Here is a 24,826-nt window from a genome sequence, read left to right as displayed (position 1 = left end):
GTAGATCAATGGCCTTTTCGTATAAGGTACAAAGGCGGCAGTGATTTCCATATCATTTTATTGACTTAGTCCTTGGGGAGATTGTCGTAATAATGAGGTAATAATAATAAATAATAATAAATTCGAGTACTGAACTATATTAGCAAACCGCACCTCAGTTACATTGCAGCATCTTTCATTATATAATTATATATAATATATATATATATATATATATATATATATATATATAGATATAAATATATTATATATACTATATATTATATATATTATATATGCAAATTCCAAACCCCTACGCTCCACAGACAAATAACGAAATTGACAATGTTTATGGAAGCAAATTTAGTTTCTTAATGCATCTTTGTCAGCGAAGTTCCACTTGCTCTCCTCCCATCACCAATCACCATTTGCGCCATGCTGAGGCGTTTTATGACGAGAGCGCGACCATTGTATTATTCCTCTTTTTGAAACCCAAGACCGTTAAAGAGTCTTGTCGAGATATTTATTACTATTTCTTACGGTAGCTCGCTCTTTTGATGTTTTTAGGTCGCGTGCATTTGAAATCACCATTCAGTCAGTTTATTTCTGCAATTGCGAATAGACGCTGTGCTGAGTCATCCTTCGGCAGTTCGGTATTGAACCCTGAGATCATTTCTATCGATGTCTGATTTTTGTATGAAACCAGACATCAATCAAAGTCATAAGAGGAGCATGTCTTCATCTGATGATAATGAAAAATAAAAAAATGTCTTTCCACTGTGTAGGACGTGAAACGACAGCTACTGTGGACCCCTCAATGCTACTTGTGCGATATCGTCATTTGAAACGGTGGAAAACCGCGCGTTCCCAACATGTGCTCATCGTCGGTTTCATTTTCCAATTAACCATTTTCATATTCCCTTTTCCCTGCGTGCAGAAACTAAACATAATCAGTCCTAATATCCCTATGTAATATTTTCTTTAAATATAGACTATACGTCAGCATATTTAAATATGAACGATAAACCGACCACATCACTCGTTAGAGTTCGAATTAAAGGGACAAGACATACTTTAACATGGTTGCAGACGATTCGTTAAATAACAATTTGAAAAGCGGGTATATACCGCCGTGCATGGGAATATGTATAGTATGTCTGGGGAGACCAGGCGTGGGATAATGGTGGGTTCTCCTCGGACCGGTAGGGGTGAGGATAACTGAAAAAAGTCCATCATATGGATATCGTGTATGCATACATGTATGTAGCTCTCACATAAGCTATCATTTCCATAGGAACGTCATGCCTGGTAAATGGCCCCGCATGATAGATGTGACAAAGAGAAAAAATTAAATTGAAGTTGTATAAGTTATCGTTTATCATAACAAGAAAGTTTGAATGGTCTAGTCTAGCAGAAATTACTGGCTAGATTTGAGATGGAAGACAAAGTAAGCCTTCTGGGGATTAGGCTTGACTGACATTTAACTTAATTAAGGCTTAGAACGAGGTGACGTATATCTTAAATGGTGAGATACCAATACCTACAGGAGAAACTTTAGCGTTCACAATATTTTTGTAGGGTTATGAAAACATTAAGTGCACGCCAATGGTTAGCGGATACAGTAAGTGGTATTCATGACAGGCTAGACTTGTTTTGGCTCACTAGAGATGTATAATCTATGCGCTGCTTTTTTAACCAATAGTATGCAGACTTGATGAATAACAATTTTCACTTTAGGAACAAAAAAGTATGATCCTTTTTCTTTACGAAGGAAATATTACCCATTATAGTACTTGCATGTTAGTAGAATAAAAGGTATTTATTAATATTAATAACCACAATTCCAAATGAACCACAAGTTAAATAAGCAATCCGTATAAAACATCGAGTTTATTGACTTCAATCGTTCATATTTCCCGCACAATGTTTAAATGGCAATGGATGAGATGCCCGTGACGGTATTTTATGGCATTTTATTTTTAAAAAGATTACGGTATTGTAAATGAAACAGAGGCTAATTAGCCTCGTATTAGGCAGAATATCATTAACCTTCAAGAACTGTTGTTATCAGTCTCCTAAACAGTAGTAAAACTAATATTTACCTACGATCGTTTGGTCGTACTTCATGTAGGAATGCGTACACGGTGACGTCCCGGCCGTTCCGCGCCGTGATTGGCGGAGAGGCTGACGTTGAACGCGAAGGTCGTTTGTGATTGGTTGCTTCAAACTCGAGGCGCGGAGTTTCGTGTCAACTCAGCTGGTCTCCTCTCGTCTCCGCTTCAAAATTCATGTTTCCGTTGAACAGACCAGTTGTTGGGTAGTGGTAGTCTCATGTGGTGGTCGGATTAGCGTTCGAAATTTCCCTTCGTTGGGCCCGTGAGACTGTTGGAGATTGTGGCTGGGGCTTTTGTTTTGGTGGAGCGAAATTGTTTTGACTAAACTATGTCTTCTCATCTCATTTACGAGGACCAAGAAAACAGAATCCCGGCCGCCCAACGAAGAGTGAAACCTCAGGACCCAAGATTGACAAACGCCAGCAATGCCCAGGCTAACACCAGCACCAGCAGCAACAACTCGCGGTGCATTTTGGCACCCATCAATCAAAATTTACGGAGGCAGCCTACCAGAGCAGCGAAGCAGGTAGTAAAGTTACATTTTTTGCCCTAAAGTTTACCAAATGTCTTAAAAAAACAAACATTTACGAAAGCAGCCTACCACGGCAGCGAAACGGTTAAGAAAAGTTTTTTTCCCAAGCAGTTTATTAGGTTAAAATGCCTTGGAAATCTACCAAAATTTACGAAAGCTGCTTCTGAATAGTAAAACCTGTAGGAAAATCTTTTGTGGAAAGGTTATTTGGTTAATAAGGCCGAAAAGTAACGGAAAATGCGTAACAGTCGGGGCCACTCTGTTGCATGAGGAACTGACGGTTTGTTTACATCCTGTGGCGGCCTTTGCCGAAGGTTCTTCGAAGTTTTCTCTTTCGTATTTTTCGTTATAAGAAATAAGAGCGTTCATGGCCCTTAGTATATCGTACATCTGTTGAATGCAGTTTATTTTCCAGAGAAATTCGTGTAATGTAGCATATATTTAATCAGGCAAGCATCGTATCACAGGTAGCATAACCCATCCCAAGCACCTAGAGGGCTTTTGTAAGCATCAGTTTAATAGTAGTTAAACGTCCCTAGTCCAATTTGCATTTGATATTTTGGTATTTTTCTAGCCTTGGTAATATAAATAATCGTAGCCTAGCAATTGCTTGCTACCCATAAGTAGAGAAGCCAACCTTATGGGGATCATGCTAGCCTTCACCCCAAGGTAGTATTACATAAGCGATGTCAACTGGGATGAAATTGGGTGAAATATGGTTGAGAATGAGATCAAAATATGGAATGGGTTGCTAGGCCTATGCATGATAACCCTTTGGGTCAGTAATATGTCGAAGTAGGCTATCTAAGATTTAACTTTTGCGTCTGTTATGAACCATGGTTTTAAAAATAAAAATTTTGAATTATTTGGGTAAACTTTTGTAGAGTTTTTTGGCTGCGGAAGTAGAGGACAGAACCTACAAAGGTAAGGTAGATCTAACTGACCTCTTCCCCCCTCACCTAGTCTTGGGAATTTAATCTCATTAAAATTTAACACTAATGAAACACAACTAGTAGGCCTAGAATGGAAATAATTTGACAACAAATTTACTAACCCATATAACCTTGCTATTTAGGTATGCTGATTTTTTAGTAAATTTTTTAATTGCCACCCTGCGATGTTAATTTTTTTGGTAATTCTAAGCCCTCGTTCCGTTAAAGTAGACTATGACAGTTGATGTTTTCCTAAGTTATTTTACTTACTGAACAAGAATTTTAAGTAATATTTATTTGGACGACTGTAATTAACCCCCAGGGGCCAGTACTAAACACGGCAAAATACATTGGACGCCCCAATCCCTAGTGGATGTCGTATTCGCGGTTACGTTCCTTGCAGTCTGCGCGGAACTATTCTTTAGAATTACCCTGCAAGGAACGTAACCGCTGATACGACATCCACTAGGGATTGGGGCGTCCGATGTATTTCGCCGAGTTTAGTACTGGCCCCTGGGGGTTAATTACAGTTGTCCGAATAAATATTACTTTAAATTCTTGTTCAGTAAGTAAAATAACGTAGGAAAATATCAACTGCCATAGTCTACTTTATCGCGGAATGAGGGCTTAGAATTGCCTTTTTTTTTTTCGTTTTTACTTAACATTCCATGATAAGTTGCATGTAACCTGCTTCAAGGTGACACCAGATCGAGTACGATCATCATAGTATCAATATCAGCTTCAGTCAAGTTACTAGCTAAAGAGAAATATTGTAGTACCTATACCACAGTTGTGGTTAGTGAGAAATGGGCTAATATTCCTGGGTCAGTCATAGAATTTAGAATGGTCTAATAGAACCAAAAGGGTTAAAATCAGAACATGTATTTGGTATTGGTTACTTGAGCTAGAATTGGCCAGCCCATTGTTTAAATAGCATGTTAATTTTTCCAACACCACTAGTTTCCCATAGGCTTGTCCAATTATATTTGCATTTACTATTTTCTCAAATTTTTTAAAAATAGTATTCCTTTATGACTAACCTACCATTGCAAATTTCTAACATAAAGTGTCATGCATATTTGTGACTTGTGTATTGTGCAGGTCTTGGTTCTCATGTGTCCTGACATGACCTGGGATACTGGGTCCTAACCAGCTAGGGAAACTTCCCTGGGTAATTCTAAGCCCTCATTCCGCAGTAAAGTAGACTATGGCAGTTGACGTTTTCCTACGTTATTTTACTTACTGAACAAGAATTTAAAGTAATATTTATTCGGACGACTGTAATTAACTCCCAAGGGGCCAGCACTAAACACTGCGAAATACATTGGACGCCCCAATCCCTAGAGGATGTCATATCTACCGTTACGTTCCTTGCAATCTGTGCGGAACTATTCTTTAGAATTACCCTGCAAGGAATGTAATCGCGGATACGACATCCACTAGGGATTGGGGCGTCCAATGTATTTCGCCGTGTTTAGTACTGGCCCCCGGGTACTAATTACAGTCGTCCGAATAAATATTAGTACTTTAAATTCTTCTCAATATGAAGACAGCTTTCGTGAGCTCAGGCATTGTAAAGCCAAGGGGATTACTTCAGGCTTATTCAGAAATTTAATTAAGTAGTTCTAGATTTGCTTATTATAGCTACTCACAAATAGGATTATTGTAACTATGCAGTCATCATAAGCACACAGTAACATCTTTGAGCAGAGTCTGGTATGTTGAGAATTATTCAGAAAGCATTTGTGCAATAAATTTAAATGGTAAAACCTAAGATGTTTATTACTGGGAATGAAATTGCCTAGGCATGTTAAATTGAGACAATCCAAAAGTGTAGCTAAACTGAGAAATTCCTCATTTCATGATACGTAGCCTCTATAGTCAGTAAAGAGAAAAATCTCAGTTATGTTCAACCATAGTAGGTGTTCATAAATTTGATGCTAGCTAGAGATCCTTTATGTCTACTAATATTCCTGTTTTGTATCAATATGGTGCAAAATGTGTACACTTTACCCATTTTGTAAGTACCACTGAAGTTAAAGGGGTCCATTTGTATGTACTGGGTCTACTTGTGTTTACAGAGACTTTTGTTTATAGGATTTCAGTGGTACAATATCTTCATAATATTCAGTCGTCTTGATCTGGATTGAGAAGTCAAATAGGTACTGAGTCTGGGCTTCAATTTAATTCTTATGTGAGGCTAGTATGAGTAAGGATTGAATGCTTTAAATTGGTTAAGCTGTTTTACTTTTTTTCTACTTGTGCTATCAGAACTCTCCTGTAAATAGTGACCTTTGCATGTCCTTGAGTACGATTCTAGTCACTCGAGAAAATGACAGAGGGCTAGATAGGATGGCATGCCTTCTTGCCTCTAAAATTAAAATAGCAGATGTGGTCAAGTGAGGAAAAAGGATGCTTTAACTTTGCCCTTGCTGGGTTCAATATTGGCAGAATGACCTTCCTCAAGGTACTAATGATTGTAAGATGTATATCTGAGTGGTTCTCCCAAGACAGTCACCATTTATGACAGAACTGTTGGGTGGTATACTGCCTTAGACGGAATGTATCATATTGCATACTATGCAAAGTAACTTCGCTTTAAGGCAACAGCCATATGATAATGGTCGTGAATATGGATACCCCTTCTGGAAAAGTGTTTTTTTTAAGTTTAGCTCTGTATAGCTGCTCTGGCACCTTATCAAGAGTATGACAACAAAGGAAAGAGACTAGCTTATTCTTCTCTCTCTCTCTCTCTCTCTCTCTCTCTCTCTCTCTCTCTCTCTCTCTCTCTCTCTCTCTCTCTCTCTCTCTCTCTCTCTACTCATGTGGAAAAATAACTATTCTACATATTTTCCAGAGAAAAATTTCCCCCTCAAGTTCTTGACCAGTTACAAGAGTTTCAAACTGCAAGAACATTTGTTGATTGGGCAATCACTAAATTACAGTCATTCATATTTTAGAATATTAAAGAAACAATTACTCTTGAGTAACAGTCATTTATCAAGATTTGCTTAATTGTATCAGAGAGACTATTCTACCTAATTTTGAATAGGAAGGAAGATGGCCAGGTAAAAAAAAAAAATGCTAGAATTATTAATAAACATCCTTGACTTGAAAATATAAGATTGGCAAATTAAATTCACCATGTAGAATCTTGCCCCTAGAAGTCAAAGTCCTTGGTCAGATAGTATTCCCATTTTTACCTTTCTCAAATTGTTAATCTCATAAACGTGATCTTTTGCTACCTTCTCTAATTATGTAATTCAGAATGTTAACATACCTGAAACTCTAATGCATCTTGGAGAAATCTGACATAATTAGGATAAAATTTATTAGCTTTTGTTCCAAATAATAATTTACTAATTGGAGAGGATAATCTCCAATGCAATGACGTGCATAAATAATTTTGAATATTTCCATGAGGCTATCACAGGAACCAGATAGATAGAGGAACTACTATTGTCAAAAGTTATTACCAACCTGTCATTGTCACTTGGCAAAAAAGTTTTTCTAATATACAAAAAAAAACTGACTCTTGTCTAAATAGCAGTGCCAATTGTACCAGATTTGTGTATAACTCTACTTTGACATATAGCCTCAAATGTATTTGACTTACAAATCTTATTGTGCCCATTGCTTGATTTTCCTTTTGCAGTCTTTCATTAAATTCTAAACTCAGAGGACCTGTGCTGAATACCATTGTTCTGAAATATATGAAAGATTTAACTATTGTGTATACTCTGTCCTCATTACTTTTCTTAGTTTCATTGAGTCTCCTCTTATAAAATTATTCCATCTGTTAAGCAAGCTTTGTCAATGTAGAGGTGTTTTGCTGATTAAAATTGCATCATTTGGATATTTTAAGTTTCAACTTTGTTGTTACTCCAGTCAAAATTTTTTCCATCCCATCTGATTTTTTCATTTTAAAATTTGAGGGGCATGTAGCAAAGGTAAAATTACAATTTTTTTTTTAGCTCCCTCCTATTCACTGAAAATTTTTTGGCTCACTTCATTTAGCGTTATATAACAGTAATGCAAGACCTTTTGTAATTGTCAAGTCGTCGTACAATTAACAGGCCATCAGAAGGAACTTTGTGCTCTTCTGAACAATGAATTAGCTCAAATATTGGATCTTTGCAAGTACTGTACTACTGCCTTTTAACATCGATTCCACCTTGGAAACAATTCATTCATACATACATTCATGTCTTCTGCATTTTCTGGTAAATCAGTCATCATATATCCCCCTCTCATATTCATGACCTGCAAAATGTTCTGTCTTTTTCTGCTGATGTTATTAACCCATTCTCCCCTTTTGACAGGATAATTTAAAATTAATCACTTGGCATGTTCTATTTTGTTTTCTGTCTACTTCCTGAAATTTGTCTACATTCCAGCTCTCATTTATCAGAGGTTTAGGTCTTGTTAGAAATGGTATATATTCTTGATAATAAGACTGTTCATAAACCTAACTGGTTTTTGTAACCCATTAGGAAAGCTCAGTATGTAAGGTGTTGGCCAGTTACTTGAAAAGTTGAGCATGGGAATTATATCCATGGAAAAATATTGTTTGCATATTGTATGTGGCTTTTTTAGTTCATCCATAACTTAAATGGAGTAATGTTTGTAGAAGTTTACTTTCACAAAGGTACCTTACTAGAAGTGGTAGCATGAGAATGTTCATATTATTTCTGTAGAATTAATAGGAATATAAAACTATTTATTCCATTCGTACTACAAGATACTACCATATTACACCAGTAAGGCATGTCATGTATCCCCATGTAATAATGACTACCTATGTAGAAATTTACAGTATACAATCTATAGGGAAAGCAACAGGCATGATTTTTATTGCTGTACCAAAAAAAAAAAAGTATCTAATTTCTGTGCGAGATGTCTAAAGTGTAAATATTACTGAAATTGTTGAAAATACTAATATGGTAAAGACTTGTGAATACAGTATATAAAGCTGAAAAAGAGCCAACGACATTAAGTTTGACAGAAATAATGTTTTATGACAAAACACTTAATTTAATTTTTTAATTTTAGTAACTGGATCTGTAATACTGCCAAAAGCAATTGCTTTCTTTGGTATTTTGTTCATTATTGTAGTCTCATTTTGTAAGCTATGTCCAACAGCTGCTGTTCGTTGTCATGAAATTGTGGTTTATTTTTATTAGGGTGTCAGCTATGAAACGGGTGTCCCGCAACAAGATGAAAATGTTTGCCCAAACCAGAAGTCATTTTCCACGAGTCACCCCTCATTTACCATCCATGAAGACTCATCATCATGTTTATCCATGGGATCCACCAACTCGAGCATAGCAAATGCTAGCATTAAGTCCACTAGACCTCCTTTAAGGGAGAGAAGTATAAAAAGTGTAAAAAGAAGTGCTGAACCCAAATTGAAAATTGAAGACATCGGTCCAAGCATATTGAAATTGGAGAGGTAAGTCAGACAGGAATTTTACTTTGGTAAGCTTTTCTTGGTTTATATGACAATGCTGTAGTTATTGTGCAAATATTGTTTAACTTTAAATAGAGGTGTATATATGACCCACCTGTAATTTCTCAATACATATTATCTGTGATTGAAGATAAAAAGTCCTAAGTTTAGTGTTCAAATATTTTTGTAGGTCTTCAGATACTGAAACATCTGGGTCCCCTGCTACTATGGAAGTGAGTCTTTGTGAGGATGATTTAATGGTAGTTGAAACTAGCCCTCGTGAAGATGTTTTAAAAAAGCGAAGTGAAGATATTTATGATGTACCTGAATATGCAGAAGACATTTACAAATACCTGAGGCAAGCTGAAGTAAGTATCGTAGTCCCAGTCTTAACTCTGCTGTTACATCCATTAGCTTTCTTTTCCATCTAGTCTATCATTAATTTCCTGTAGTGTAATACTCCCTTCCAAACACCTTTAGGTACCACCGATACTCTTTTCTGCCCACTTCCTTTAATCTTTCTTGTGAGGCAAAACATACAGTTGTTCCTACACGATATGCATACCTGAGGTCCTTTACATAAGGAATTCCTTTCTTCCTGTAAAGGACCTCAGGCTAGTGCAGTGGTGAAGGTAGCTGCTCATCCCACTGATTCTCCTGGGCAAAGGTCCCTGTCAGATTTCCCTACACCAGGGAGGAGTCATACTGGTAGCCCAATGGAGGTCGGTGGGGTCTGCCCACTGGTAATCGTAGTCGCCCCCTCAGTTCAGTTGAGCCTGTTGTAGTATCCCAGGTATCGACAGAGTGCTGCTGGAAAGGTGTCTCAAAGGATGTTTTGTTTTTCCTCTAGTGTGTCTAGCCCAGATGAAGCGCCTCTTAGGCACCAGTTGTGCTTTAGGGGTGAATCTCGTTCTTTGAAAAGAAGAGTGAGGTTTTGCTTTCTCCTGTGCCTTCCAAGAAGGCTTGTGATCTCCCTCCCTAGCATTGCCCATCGTGTAGTTTCTGGGACAGTCCCAAGCAGTTTTCCTAGAAAATTTGTTAGGGAAGTACAGTGTACTCCCGGAAAGCTTCCTCCGTCCAGGACTCGTTCTTCCTCTAGAAAATCTTTGGAACGTCCTAGTGTAGTATCAGTGGGTGATGCCTCACCGAGGACAGTATCAGAGAGTCCATTGGCGCTAGCTGTCTTGAGTCCGTTGAGTAAAGTGGGGCTTCTGTGTCAGTATTAGTGTGTTCAGTGCCAATCAAAAGTTCTAGGCCTCAGAAGCATTCAAAGCACCCAATGGCTTCAGTTTATATTCCCTAATCCGTTCAGCTGTCGCATGAGTGCCCATCAGTGCCACAAGAGCTTCCACTGGTGCCCCTTTTTGAAGAAGTAGAAGAGTTAGTTAATAAGGCTACCCTGACAGCATATTCATCTTTGCTTCATTATCTGTCAGCATCTCCTGTTCTTTTTCACCAGCAGTGCTTGGCTCCCCAACTTATATTTACATAATTGATAACCAGGTAGAAGGCACCTCCAAGCTTCCTAAGTTGGTCTTTTCAGTATAAGCCAAGAATGCTTTGCAAGAAATGAACTTGGGGTTCTCAGAGGAGAGAGAGCAAGGGAAAGTTAAATTTGGTTTCCCTCCTTCTAAGCTGTCTACTATGAGCTTTAGCTTGCAAGATTAAGGAGTGTGCTTCCATCTCGGGGACTTTGTACCTGACTTGCCCAGTGTGATTTTTTGCCTTGATAATGGCATTACAGATGGTGTCTTGAATTAGGATCACCATTCACCTTAGGCATCCTCAAGAAGAGGGTGCTTTGGTGCTCCTTTACCACCAAAGGAGTGAACCACTTCCAGAGATCTCTTCTATTCTCATCACTTGATAGTAAGCACCTGTTTCCAGAGTCCACAGTTCTGCAGATTTCTTCTGATATTTAGAAGAAATCCACTTAAAATCTTTTGGCGCAGTCTGCTAAACGCCCTAGGGATATGACTGCCAGTCATGTTTGTATTTCTTCGTCTGCCACTCTGTATCAGACCTTTTGTGGCAGTTAAGTAGAGAGGTTTCCCCAGAGCTTGAGAGGATGTCCACTTTAATCCTCGAGCAATGAAGAACCTGGCTTCAAATAAATTCTTCTTTCAAGAAAAGAGAAGCAAGGCTACTTCAGTTTTGGCAGAGCTGGGAAGTGAGAGGGACAGAACCATGGGTCGTGAAGGTTCTCAAAGAAGGGTACACCATTCCCTTCTTTTGAAACCCTCCCTTATCCAGCTCTACATTAAGTTTGACAGCTTGCTCTGCCAACTCAGAGAAATTCATAGCTCTCACCCAAGAAATGATGTCCCTTTTAAAAAAGAGGGCTATTGAAGTAGTAGAGAATCCCCACTCAAAAGGTTTTTAAGTCTTTTTCGTGGTCCCCAAGGCTTCTGGATGCTGGAGACCAGTTCTGGATGTGAGGTGCTTGAACTTGTTTGTGTCAAAGACCAAGTTCAAAGTGGGAAAAGTCACAGTATTGTCCTCAATTCGTCAGGGAGACTGGATGATCTCGATAGATATTGAGAATACGTACTTCCGTATACCTATTCACCCAGAATTGAGTTTTATTTTGGAACCTGGATTTGGTACATAAATGGCTCTCAGAGCCATGATTTGAGCCTCTTTTGTTCAGCATCTTTCAGAGACCACAAGGGAAATCCTATTTCTGATTGCCTTATCCACTGCCAAAAGAGTGAATGAACTGCATGTAATGGATAAGGTCTGCTTTTCTCATTTACCTTAGGTTTCGTAGTGAAAAATTAGTTGCCCTCTGAACCATGGCCACGTTCCTTCACTATTAAAAATCCTTTAAATTTAGTAGGCCCAGGAGAAGAAGGACCTTAAGTCCAGTCAGAGCCTTAAAATGTTAACTTTGTTATATGAAGGACATTTGTGGCAATTCTGATCACTTGTGTTGTTCAGTTAAAAACCTTTCATGGCATCTTTTCCAAAAATGTATTGGCATTTTTTCTGAGGGACCTCATAGTGGAAGCTCCTTCGCAGATTAACCCTTTAACGCCAATTGGACGTAAAAAAAAATTTAATTAGCGGAAAAATAGTTATAGGCCTACTAGGCGAAAACTTTTAAATCATGCGCCTTGGGGGATGCTGGGATCTCATGGATCAAGGCGTTGTTTTGTTTAAAATCGTTATCCAGGCGCGCAAGCGCGAATTTCTTTCTCCTCACTAAAAAGCATCAGCGACACATCTCAGAAATTTAGTCGCTTTGACATAATTTTTGCACCATTTCATATTAGCTGTTACATGGAGTATTATATATGAAAATATGCGCAATTTCATGTAAAATACAACAAAAAAACAACTCATGGTTGTAGCTTTTATCAGTTTTGAAATATTTTCATATAAATAATAAGTGCCAAAATTTCAACCTTCAGTCAACTTGACTCTACCGAAACGCAATTGTAAGCTAAAACTCTTACATTCTAGTAATATTCAATCATTTACCTTCAGTTTGCAACAAATTGGAAGTCTCTTAACACAATATTTTGATTTATGGTGAATTTATGAAATAAAATTTTTCCTTATGTCCGCGCAGTAACTCTTCTGAAAAAAATGTCCGCGTGTTACAAATTCATGCATCATTTTGTGATTTTTTCTTTGTTGCCTTGATTGTTTTACAATGTGTTATACGTATACCAAAATTATCGCAATTTAGTGTACAATAAAACTGAAAAAAAATTAACTCTTTAGCTTTGATTTGTATACAATTATATATGAAATTAACTCTTAATCTTGAAAACTAAGCATGCTGTGATTTAAAAAGAAAAATAAAATTCTGCTTCGGCGAGACTATTTTTAAAGCTTCGGCGTTTAAGGGTTAATGATTCCGACATTAAGACAAATCGAAACCTCATTGAGAGCTGTTGCTACTTCTCTCTTTGAAGTGTAATCTCTGGCGTCAGTAGTTCAAGTGACATTGGAAATGCAGGTCTGTTTATGTCCCATTACTTGCTCAATATTGAGACCATTTATGAAAATTGCAGTACCTTGGGACAGTTTTTAGTGGCTGGCATGGTGTTGGGTGAGGGTGTATAAGAAGTCTCTTCTTCCTGTCCTTTGTTCTTAGCCTTGATGAAGGCTGTTGTGTCACAAAGGAGGCCTGGGGCTACTAGTTACTAGAGTATCCACCAGTCCTTTTTAGTGGTTGGGTGTTAGTATTTAGTTTTTTGGTGTTGGCGACTTTAATTACTCTGGTGTATTTGATGTGGTTCGTACTGAGCCCTTGGCAGGGGCATTGTATTGTGTACCCTTGCTTGCCACAGACTTTCCCTAGCTGCAATCGATCCCACTGTAGTATAAGACGACCCTTGGCTATACCGCCATGTCTCTACAAGTTAAGATGAGCGCCATCCAGAAGCAGTAGTTATCTGCATAGGTCTATTAACAGTTAAGGAACCAACAAGTTTTAGCCCAATGCTAGCAATAATTGTAATCTTGTTTATCCATGTATTCTGCCTCCTACAATGTGGGATTCAGCTATGTAATCACTTGATAAGTTGCATACATAGAAATATATAAATATTTTTATGCATGTAATTACATAATTAGAGCCCTCCCTCCTCCCCTGACATGGAAGAAGGACATAAAACAACTGTCTTTGTTTACTGGGTTGGTTTCACTCTTCACCAGTGGTGGTGGGGTAGTCGCCTAAACAATAGAGTGCTGCGAATTTCAAATTCTAGCTGCTGCGGCGTGGTGAAACTATACCTATTTAACCACTTGGTAAATCTACATAAAATTTAATTGTATAGCAGTATGTATTAATGTAAAATTTATTTTCTATTGCATGTTGGGAAGAGGTTTTCTGCCATTTATGGGGTATTTCCTTCTATAATAAGCTTTTACTATCTTGAGGTTCATTACCTCTGTATCCAATTGTTGGCAATTCCAACATGGCCTCAAAAATGGCTCAGCTACCATTTGTGGCACAAGTATTTTTAACAATTCATTTATTTATATATGCATATATATTATGAGTATGGGGTTTCTTATATTTGTTTAACCTGTTCCAGTGATTGAAATTTACAATTAAATATAAACTTTTAGCTGTCAGTTTTTTATTCTTGGCATTTGCATTTACAGGTGTTTCACAAACCTCGTGTCAACTACATGGCCAAACAGACAGATATTACAGCTAGCATGAGGTGGATTTTAGTTGACTGGCTTGTTGAAGTAGCTGAAGAATATACCCTTCATACTGAAACCTTATATTTGGCTGTGTCTTATATAGACAGATTCCTCTCTCACATGTCTGTAAAAAAAGACAAGCTTCAGCTAGTGGGCACAACAGCCATGTTCATTGCTGCGTAAGTTTGGATTTTGTTGTGGTATGACCACTTTGAGAGTGATTTTGTGAAGTGTTGTACAGTTTTTAAGAAGCAATGTTTAAGAAGTTGTAAGTTATATTATTTGTGATCCCATGTATTGTTTGCATAGGGACATTGTTATTGATGTCGTTTGGTAGTTTGCTATTCTTTTTCAGATATTTCTGATATTAGACTTAAAAGTAATTTTTGAAGTGCACTCAATTATCGGTACAGTATTTAGCTTAAGGGTGCACTGATTCCAAAATTATAATATTTGGTAATCATTCCTGTTATTCTTTAATTATGCTGTTTTCATATTGTGTTAATACAAATTAGGGCAGTATCAAGAAAATATTGCAAAGGGAGGTTAATTTAACCTCAGGTTTTATTAATTTAACTATTAGGATTAAGAACTTCAGTAAAACATTGTAATTAAATATTAATACTAATAATTATGATTTTCATAAGTTGAAAATGGTTGTAAGAAGAAACTTCTCATGACTAGCTCCTATGTAAAGAAAGCCCTACAATCCTGACAACTAAAAATGGGGATGTATACATTTTAATCTTGTAAGATCTATTTATACTTTTCACTTCAAAATTTCAGTTGACAGAATCTGGTAGTTCAGACAGTCCTTGGTTATCGGGAAGGTGGCATGCCATGTTAATACTTCTTATAAACATGCCATGCTTCATAATTTTCTACTATATAATGCTGCCACTACCAATACTTCACTACAAAAATTAAGCAATTCCAGAGTATTTTGTCTTGTAATACCAAAACTATCAATTAAAACAGAGCAGGACCAATCCTTCTGAGAATGAATAATTGGACAAGTATAAGTAAATAGAACCCTTGCAATCACTCAAAAAACCAAAATTTTACATCCTAGGTTCAAGATTAAAATAGGTGAATCATTATTGTCTATCCACTCTAAAAAAAATATTACAGTTTGTCGTAAATTGTATTTTTCCTAACTATACAAACCGCTGTTAACCGAAACTTGGTGATTTATGGTGCATATGGTGATATAACTATTATTGGCACCTTATGGGGCTGATAACCGGAACTTCACATTATGGCGCTATAGATCAATTTTATGGGGCTGGACAAGAGCCATAAGCCATTAACCTAGTCTACAGATAACCAGGAACTGCCTGTAGTACTTTTATGATGTCCTGATTGCAAACTTGTAAAATATTCCTTTAAATTTTTTGGCCTTCAAAATTTTCCATATACAGAATCTGGTATGCCTGTTTAATAATGAGTGAATGACCTGAAGAGGAAGACTGATTTGAAATGATACTATGCAATATCTAGCAACAATTTTTAATTGTTAATTTGACTTACAGGAAATATGAGGAAATATACCCACCAGATGTCAGCCAGTTTGCTTACATCACGGATAATACGTACAAAGTTGGGCAAATATTGCGGATGGAACATCTTATTTTGAAAGTGTTGAGTTTTGATATGGCAGTTCCAACAGCAAATGTTTTTGTTAACAAGTTTGCAAGAATGTGCAAGGCCCCTGAAGAAACTTTACATTTAGCTCTGGTGAGTTGGGTTGCATGCATCATGAACTTTTAAAAGTTTAAGTAGATAATCTAGGATCTAACTTAAAAGATAGTGCAGGTGATTTAATATCTCAAACTTAAAACTGAAGAACACTCAACATTTTGGTCATAAGCTGTGAAGTGAATGTAAAAAAAAATTGCTATATATTTGATTGATGTTTAAGGAATTTATCATGGTATTGAAGGCTGAGTTTCTATTTTTTACTTGTTGCGTTAATCAAAACGCTAGAAAATACAGATAGTTATATCAAATCACGTATACATTACACGAAATGCAAATTATGAAGCCTTAACCTTTTAAAAGGTTGAGGCTTCATAATTTACTTTTGGTTTAATGCATGAAGTGATCTGATGTGACAAATTAGCTAAAGTTTTAGTATGTAATAACAAAAGTATATGGAACTCCATATCTCAGACAAAAAAAAAAAACCTACAGTGCATCCTCTACTTACGGCGATGTGATCTTACGGCGCTTTTTCATCACTGTAACTTTGTTGCATCAAAGTAACGGTGCTTATGGTGCCATGAGCGCTGTTAACAGCGAAAAAAAGACTTAACAGAAATTGACTTACAGCGCCGCACTGGAAAGGATCCCTGCAGTAAGTAGAGGATGCACTGTATTACTGTTCTAGCATTGTTTGGTGATGTAGAACAGTTTGTTTATTGAGGAAACTTTGGACAGTAATAGGTAATGTTAAGTGTTGTATTTATGGAACACAGTGGTCCCTTGTTTAACCTCGCTAATTAATCTATGGGTATGCCTGTACATCCAAAATGCAATTAGAAGAATAGTGGATATCCTGTATCCTATTATTAGACAGGAATATTGGATATTCTGTACCCTATTGTTGCCCCAAAATCCAAGCTTAACCTTGAATATGTAAATATTTAATGTGTGCTAAACTCAAAACTGCAAGAGGTAGGCAACAATTAGCAAACTTTATCACAGAACTTTAATTATGGTAGCCAAATCTACCAAATTATTATTCAGGATCAAGTAATTGTTTTAAGCAATCCATAGATAGTGTATGCTATTTGTATAGACCATATTGAATGTATAAAAGTAAAAAAAGAAAGTATTTTTTTAAGCACTGCTACACCAGATTACACTAGATTGCCCTTTTATGTAGGTTTAGTGGTATTCATATACTGTGTACATAAGGAACATTTCCAATCAGCTGGCTTTCGAGTATAGGTAGTCCCCAGGTTATGTCGTTCTGGACTTAGTGCTTGCCCCATGTTGCTGTTAACCACCATTTTTTGGCGCCATAAATCCACTTACGGTACCATTACCTGCTTTACAGTGCTTTAGCCCGGACTTCCAGTGCTGTATGAGTTATTTATTCCCATTATAATTATGATTGTTCGGGTTAAGGCGATTTTTGGCTTACAGCGCCCTGCCGGGAACAGTGTGTTCTTTACTGATGTAATTTTTATGTAGTTTCTTGCAGAGATAACGATGCTTGACTGTGATCCATTCCTGCGATATCTTCCTTCAATGATTGCTGCCTCATCAGTTGCGTTGGCAAATCATACACAGGTATGTTTTGTGAATGTTGAAGGGATAAGATGTACTTTATTTTGAACTCATTAATTATGAAAGCTTCCTAAGTTATGCAAAACAGTCCAAACACTCCTGTTTTAAAGGTAGAATGAAAGATTCATTGTGTATGTACCAGCCAAATTCATGCACTGCAAGGCAAATGTTTGTCTAACTACCATGCTGCAAAATTTCCCTGGACCATAAATTATGATTAACTGTTGAGTAACTGAAATTTTTGCTCTTAGTGTTTTTGTGAGTTCAGTGAGACAGTAATGGTTACCTCAAGTATTTCACAGTCAGCTTAGTATGATTCTTTTGTAATGGGAAAGTGTTAAGTGAATTAATTTTTACACATGTATCAGTGTACTGTTTGGGAAATGCTGAGAAGTCCTGAAGTATTTGATTGTTAGTGGCCCCTCATTCCATCATGGCCTAAAGCTTTGTCGCTGTCTTCATTGGTTATTCCTAACTTGCAAGACATTAATTTGCCAAGTTGACCTAATTCTGTGGTTTGTATGAATGACTTCCTTACTCTTCAGGATGCCATCTTCAGCTGGATCAATAACATTAACTGCACTGCTAAGCATTTGCATGAGTTTTCTGTTGCTCTCTGTAAAAACCCTTGAGCTCCAATTGGTTAAGTTCCTCAACTCCATGAGGATGTCTATCTATGATAGTTATTTTTTCCACTCTGTATCTTGAGATTATTTTACTCTTACTGCTCTTCATTGGCTTGGCTTCCATCAGTGAGGGAAGCCAGTGCAATCCTTCCTTCCTTTAGACTTTGCTCTGTTAGGACCTATGCAGAGATGGACACCAGCGTTTTTTTTTTGCAATTTGGCACTTAATTGTCAGGAGTACTCATTGCCACTATATATGTTGGCTGTTGGTTTTCCATCTGCTTAGGACATGGCCAGGGCTCGACTGTTGAGCAGGAACTTATGGATTGATGCCTGTAGCAGGGTTTTACTGTCTAAAGTGGTGTGTGATTCCTTGGCTTCCAATTTCATCCTAGAGGACTTTGTCCTTGAATCTGCATAACTTTGCTCCAGATTAATATTCATGAGTTTAAAGTACTCTACTCAAACCTCCCTGGCCTTTGAAGTGTATTAAAATACTTTTTTAAAGATTTTACAGTATATTGAATCCCTGATGTGCATTTGTTTGGATGTTGTGGTGGGCCATGTACTTTAAGTGATCCAGATCCATCATGCTTCTCATGAATATTATTTTATGGCACATCTTTCTTTTCAAGGGCCCATGTGCTGTCTTCTCTCCTAAATAGTGATTCAGCCTATGATGAATGGATACATTATTTTTATGATAAAACATGTAGTTACTTGAATGGAATTATGAATTCTTTCTCCTTTCATTAGATGGAACATAGCACAAGAAAAGAGATCCACCTTGATCTAGTAGTTAACTGGGTCATAGTGCATTGAGGTCTTGTCTTCCTACCTTTAAGGCTATTTGTATACTGGACTGAATAGTAATTTCAGTAAATTTCCTGTTTTGGGTATAATATGGAGTAATATTTAATTTTTTTGATAAATTTAATATTTAATACTTGCCCTTTGTTTCTTTATAGTTTTCTTCATACCACATTGGTCTGTGGTATTCAGTAATGAATATTTGTGGTTTGTGTTAATGACCCTTAAGGGACAGGCTCAATATACATATATATATTTAGTGCCCCGAGACTGAGGAGACTTAAGGTTGGGCAATTTAATGGAAAAAATCAAATTACAGATAGATATGCAAATGCACTTGGTGTATGAAAAAAAATTAATAATTTTTCTGTATCTTCCACTGGAAGTTGCAAGTGGATATTTACAACCCTGTGCAGGACCTCTTTTTCCATGACAAATTTTGCCAAGTTATTTTTCTAATTATTTGTTTTATTTTGTAAAATTATAATGACAGCTCATAAACTATTATAACAAGTAAAATCGGCAACAAATTCCGAGTTTATTTATTGTAAAGTTTTTTTGAGATTTACGGAGATGGGGAGATGCAGTAACTTTTTGTGAGGTATAGTACTTTTTTCATTTGGAAAATTACAATTATAATTGACATATATGCAAGATAACCACTAAAATCAACACCAATCGCTTGTTATATTTAAGGGCAAATAAGTAAAAAGACATTATGGGACAGAAAGGGTCAATACATTTCCTGATAGTCTCAAGGTATACTTGATTGCCCTCTGTCCTGTACTGAGCCACTAAAGTTGCCATTAGTCATATGTGGACCATTGAAGTGAAATTAACATCTTTCCCGCTAAATTCATCCAAATCGTATGGCGTGTTATGTTAACACTCTTACATATGAGCTAGCCCGTTCATCACTCAAAACCTGTTGTAGATATTCGTATGATGATGCCTGTCCATTAAGGCTTAATAAGGCATGTTCACAACTTCATAGCTCTTAAAGGCATCACGTGGTATTGATTCTCTCTTCTTGTCAGCCGACATAAATTTTTCTTCAATCATTAATTTATAAAAACCTACTTTTGTCATTCCATTCTTTTCAACTTTAATTTTTCCAAATTTAAATTTCTCTCTCTCTCTCTCTCTCTCTCTCTCTCTCTCTCTCTCTCTCTCTCTCTCTCTCTCTCTCTCTCTCTCTCTCTTTAATTCCATTCCTTTTAATTATTTTTCTTTGGCTTCGTTCCTCTTGTCCTACCTAGTAGGCTTCTGTACCGTCCTTGCACTTTGATTATTGATTCTGTATGTTATAATCTTACCAATTACTTGTTAATCACATTGCTCTATCTGCCTTTTTAGGCTTTTTTTTTTTTTTTTTCAAGTTTTCACAAAACTTTTTCGTATATTTGACTTGATGTACCACTTAACCACATTTATGATTCCCATGTTTTAATGTGTCCCAGCTGACTAATTTTTGTATCTCATTCACTTGACACTACTTTTCTATTTTCAATGCTCACATGTCAGTTATTGTAACTTATTAATTTCAGGGTCGGTTAGCATGGCCACCACATGTAGAAGAATCTTCTGGGTATAGTTTACAAGATTTGAAAGAATGCTATGTGAATATTCATCGTACCTTTTCACGTGTCCATGAAAGTCAACAGCATGCTATCAGAGACAAGTACAAAAGTTCAAAGTAAGTATTAGATTCTGTCAGCCATAGTTGATGACGTAGCCATTCAGAATGGACACCAAATTTTGTGGTTACCACCTTATTGTTGCCACTACAACCCAATTGAGTTGATCTTGGCTCAATTGAAAAATTATGGCCGGTGGATTAAAGCATTTCTGACAGGTATGCAGTCAAATCATTTATACTAGATTTTGTATTTACATGTGAGTTGGCTGTGATTTGGTCTGTTATATCTCTTAACTATCAAAGAAAGATGTTGATTCAGTTTTTTTTTTTTTTTCATCTGTAAATCAAAAACACTTGAATAGTTTGCCATTGCATTCATGGTATGAATCTCTTTAGACTTGTGCCTGAAATAGTGATATATATTTATGTATTCAAGTGACTCCTTGGATACTAAGAGTGAATAAGAACAATTATAACCTCTTATCTGATAAATATCAAACTTGTCTTAAGAACTTGACATACAAAATTCATGGAGAAGACAATAGGTGAAGACCATTAATTTCACAGCTTTCCCCCATCAAAGGAAAGTCCAATGTAGAGATATAAGTTTTCAAAGTTGTAGCTTATTAAAGTTATGTAGTTTGATTATAATTGTTTTTTTTTAATGGTGTATGTGGTAATCTAGTACTAAGCTTAATTTCCTCTAGTGCTAAGCTTTATTAATTTCCTCCCATGCGTAAGGGATTAAAGTAATTTCCAAGATATAAAATTTTCACTGATTTTTTTCTCTTTCCGCAGGTGGCATTCGGTATCACAGCTGAGTCCGCGCCTCAACTTCCCATGGTGAAAATCTTGTGCTGTGAGATGAGTGAATTCTTCTGTTAAATTGAGTCCTTTCGAGTGAACTGATGTTTTAAGTGAGGTTACTGTGTGAGTGTGGTTTGTTCAGGAAGTAGAATGATGTAAAGTAACTGCTAATGAAGGATGTTCGTAAGCAGGTTTTGCTGGTATTGGAAGTTTCAGTACTGCCTTTTCAAAGGACCTTTTTTTTTTTTTTTTTTTTTTTATTCATTTTTAGTCATTTACTTTAGAGGCAAGTTTTACCTTTAAATGAAATAAAACGTACCTGCCAGCATACAGGCCTGTTTTGCAGGAGATTTTTACCTAATATTCATATGATGATGAATGGAGTCTGTCATGGAAGTGAATGAGATTTTTCCATTAGGTAGCGTAGTACTACCAAAAACATATCAGTACCAAGGAAGACATGTCTGTATATATTGTATTTACTTTAGGAACTTGTAGGACACACTTTGTCCCATTACATTTTAATGGAAAATGACTTGTTCCCAAAAATCACGACATCTTCGGTCCCTGTCCTTTTTGACATTTGCCATTCCAAAGAAAATGCAAATTTATGGAATAAAAAATCATTTTTCTAGATTGTTTTTATTTCTCCATGCTTTGTTTTTCCTTTTAGTCCAAAGTCAGTGTCTTGATTACAAATTATACTTGTATAGTCTTAATTTCTAGCAGTATTTCAACAAAGCATTAAAACCAACTTCACAGAAAAGGGATATCTGCTGCTAGCAAGGGAAACCTTACTGTGAGGTGAGCTTCGTCTTTTAAGGGACTTAACTGTACAGAAGGGCAATGTAGATTTTTTTTTACTTGCCTAGCGAGTTATTTTATTGTGTAAACACGTTTGAAGTTCATTAAAAGATAGTGTTAATTTGGAGTTTTATTTTATAATAAATTCATTGTCAGCATTTTTAAGTGTAATACTATAGAAACTAATTGGTATGTGGGCATGTTATTTTTAAATATAAGGCATATTGACACATCTTTAGGTGTTATTTGTATAGTTAACAACTGTTTTCTTTAGTAATTATTTGATTTTTTGTTTTTCTGTCGGTCAACTTTTCACTACAATGCAGTGTGTTGTCACAAAACTGAACTGATGAAGATGCTGTAGGACTCCTAACATTTTTCATTAAGGGTCATTTATTGTTGCAGGCAGGATATACTACTAAAATGTGAATTCGGTGTATGAACATTGACACTTTTTATAAATAAAATGCAAGGTGAAATTCCTTTAGTTCTTGTTTAGGTCCCCAAGTAACTTTTGTTTAGAAGTTTTTTCAAGATACCCACTCAGGTATTTAAATTCTTTTCAAAATTCACTGATGGTGCTGGTTATGAATGAGGAAGATTACTGTCAGGCAGCCTTTTTTTAGTGCTGGTGATGTTCCTTCAACACCAGGTGGTGATCAATTCATACAAATTCTGGTGATGTGGAAAGAAAGGGTGGTTGTCACCATTTAAGAATATTGATTTTATGAGACTGGTCATGTCTGTTTATATAGCATAAGAAAATGCTAGGAGTTTTAGAGCTTGACAAGGTAAGTACAATGGGAGATCAGACTACAGATTCAATTTACATTTTGGACAGTTCTGACCAAATGTGTGTATTTCTCTCTCATGGGTATATGTTAAATCGCTACTTATATTTCTAGGTGGGGCAAAGATGTTACTTAATGGAAAAACAAGTTACTTTACCACATAGAAAATTAGCTTGTGGAAAGATAATGTTACATCAATATTAGATGAATTACCTGTGGTTTATTCCTGTGAGTAAAAGTATGTCTTAGTTTAACCAAACCACAGAGGTGATTAACATCTCTCCTGGGGCTGACCCGAAGGATTAGATATTCTTTATGTGGCTAGGAACCAATTTTTTACCTAGCAATAGGACCTACAGTTTATTGTGGGATCCGAACCATATTAGAACGAGAAATTAATTTCTATTCACCAGAAATAAATTCCTCTAATTCTGTGTTGGCTGAGCAGGGAGTGGACTTCGGCCTACTGATTCGGTAGGCGAACACAATCCACTTCAATGAGGAACTTTAGTCCCGATGAGAAGAGATGGGAAGGCCAACAGCTATAACTAACAGAGGATGGCTAATAGGTATCAAAATTTTCAACAAATTGAGTTTTATTAGCTTCCTTAAAAATTGTCATCCCAATTCACCTGTAGCATTTGCAAATTTTACTTTGCTTTCCTGGGCTAAGCTAGTGGTAATACAGTTCCCACAGAAACTAGCAGTTTTACTCTAGGATTGGGAATGCTAATGGACTAGGTACAGTTCTAAAGAAGAATAACTTAGGGTTCCAGAAGTGCTTTAGTTGTGCTATATCATTATTCCCTTCATCCTTGGTGATAAAGGGAATTTCTGTAATGATTTTGTGTACCATAGGGCTCTCCTTACTGCTGGGTTCTTGCTTTTTATTGATGTATCTGGAAATGAGGCAGACAGTAGTAATGTAGTGCAGTGGTTCCCAAACGGGTCGAGGAGAAAGCCCTAGGGGTTCTGTGACAATGAAAAAATATTTTTTCAACTCCAGAAAAATTATATACAATAAAAATATCACTGATTCTCTATCATACTACTTTGTGCAGGAATATGCAAATATTAAATGTACTACTGTATGTTGTACTGAATATACTGATATGTTAATGAACTTTTGATTGGCTCGGGTCCTCAGCTGGGACTCTTCATATCTAGGGGTGCTTGGTATGGTCAGGTTAGGGAACTACTGGTGTAGTGCATCATCAAAAGTGGTAAATAAGTTCACTGAAATACAAACTGACTTGGTATGGTATAGCTTTAAGGAAGAGGTAGTGGAGATAATCCTCCCTGTCTGTAACAAAGTTATAATAGTATGTGAGTCCAGCCTTGCATGTCATTTGGTATTTTTTGTTTTCCAATTCTAGAATTAAAGAATGTGTTCACATTGTGAGAATTTTGTGACAAGCACATCTGGTTCACCTACTCAATGTTTTGAATATATGCCAAATGCTGATGACGTCTTGGATGTCTAGAACTGTTGACATCTTGGTTTTCTGTTGGCCCTTAGCAGTCAAAATTGTTTTTTGTGATATGTGTTCTTTTAAAAGATCAGAGCTTTTTATGAAGTATGCCTTTGGTATTTCACATAACCATGCTGCATTTTCCCAAATTGTAGGCTCATACTGTGAACATAACATGGAAGATGCAAAAGTCTCTTCCATACAGTTTATACTAATGGTTCTAGGTAGGTTGGGCATATAATTTGCGCAGCAATTATACACGAATAAATTTTTTTATACCAAGTCAAGTTTTTCATAGAGCTATGCAATAAATTAAGTACTTAGTGTCACCTCAGAATTTTTGGCCAAGGAGGAATTTCTATTACTGGAGGAAATTGTTGATATTTGTTGACATACAGTGCAGTAGGCCCT

The 24,826-nt window shown here is 36.5% G+C and overlaps 1 protein-coding gene across 1 annotated transcript; it reads left to right on the top strand.

Moving 5' to 3' along the window:
• The first annotated feature begins 2,241 nt into the window (after positions 1-2,241).
• On the top strand, positions 2,242-22,273 carry LOC135227086 (G2/mitotic-specific cyclin-A-like). The gene is made up of 8 exons (XM_064266930.1): positions 2,242-2,619; positions 8,741-9,009; positions 9,197-9,374; positions 14,128-14,351; positions 15,705-15,909; positions 17,371-17,469; positions 20,450-20,598; positions 21,340-22,273. Exons 1-8 carry the CDS (start codon positions 2,422-2,424, stop codon positions 21,386-21,388), a joined length of 1,371 nt encoding a protein of 456 aa, XP_064123000.1. The 5' UTR covers positions 2,242-2,421; the 3' UTR covers positions 21,389-22,273.
• The last annotated feature ends 2,553 nt before the right edge of the window (positions 22,274-24,826 follow it).

This window comes from Macrobrachium nipponense, chromosome 15, assembly GCF_015104395.2.
Source record: "Macrobrachium nipponense isolate FS-2020 chromosome 15, ASM1510439v2, whole genome shotgun sequence".
In the NCBI taxonomy this organism is placed as follows: Eukaryota; Metazoa; Arthropoda; class Malacostraca; order Decapoda; family Palaemonidae; genus Macrobrachium; species Macrobrachium nipponense.
This window is presented reverse-complemented; position numbering and strand designations above follow the sequence as displayed.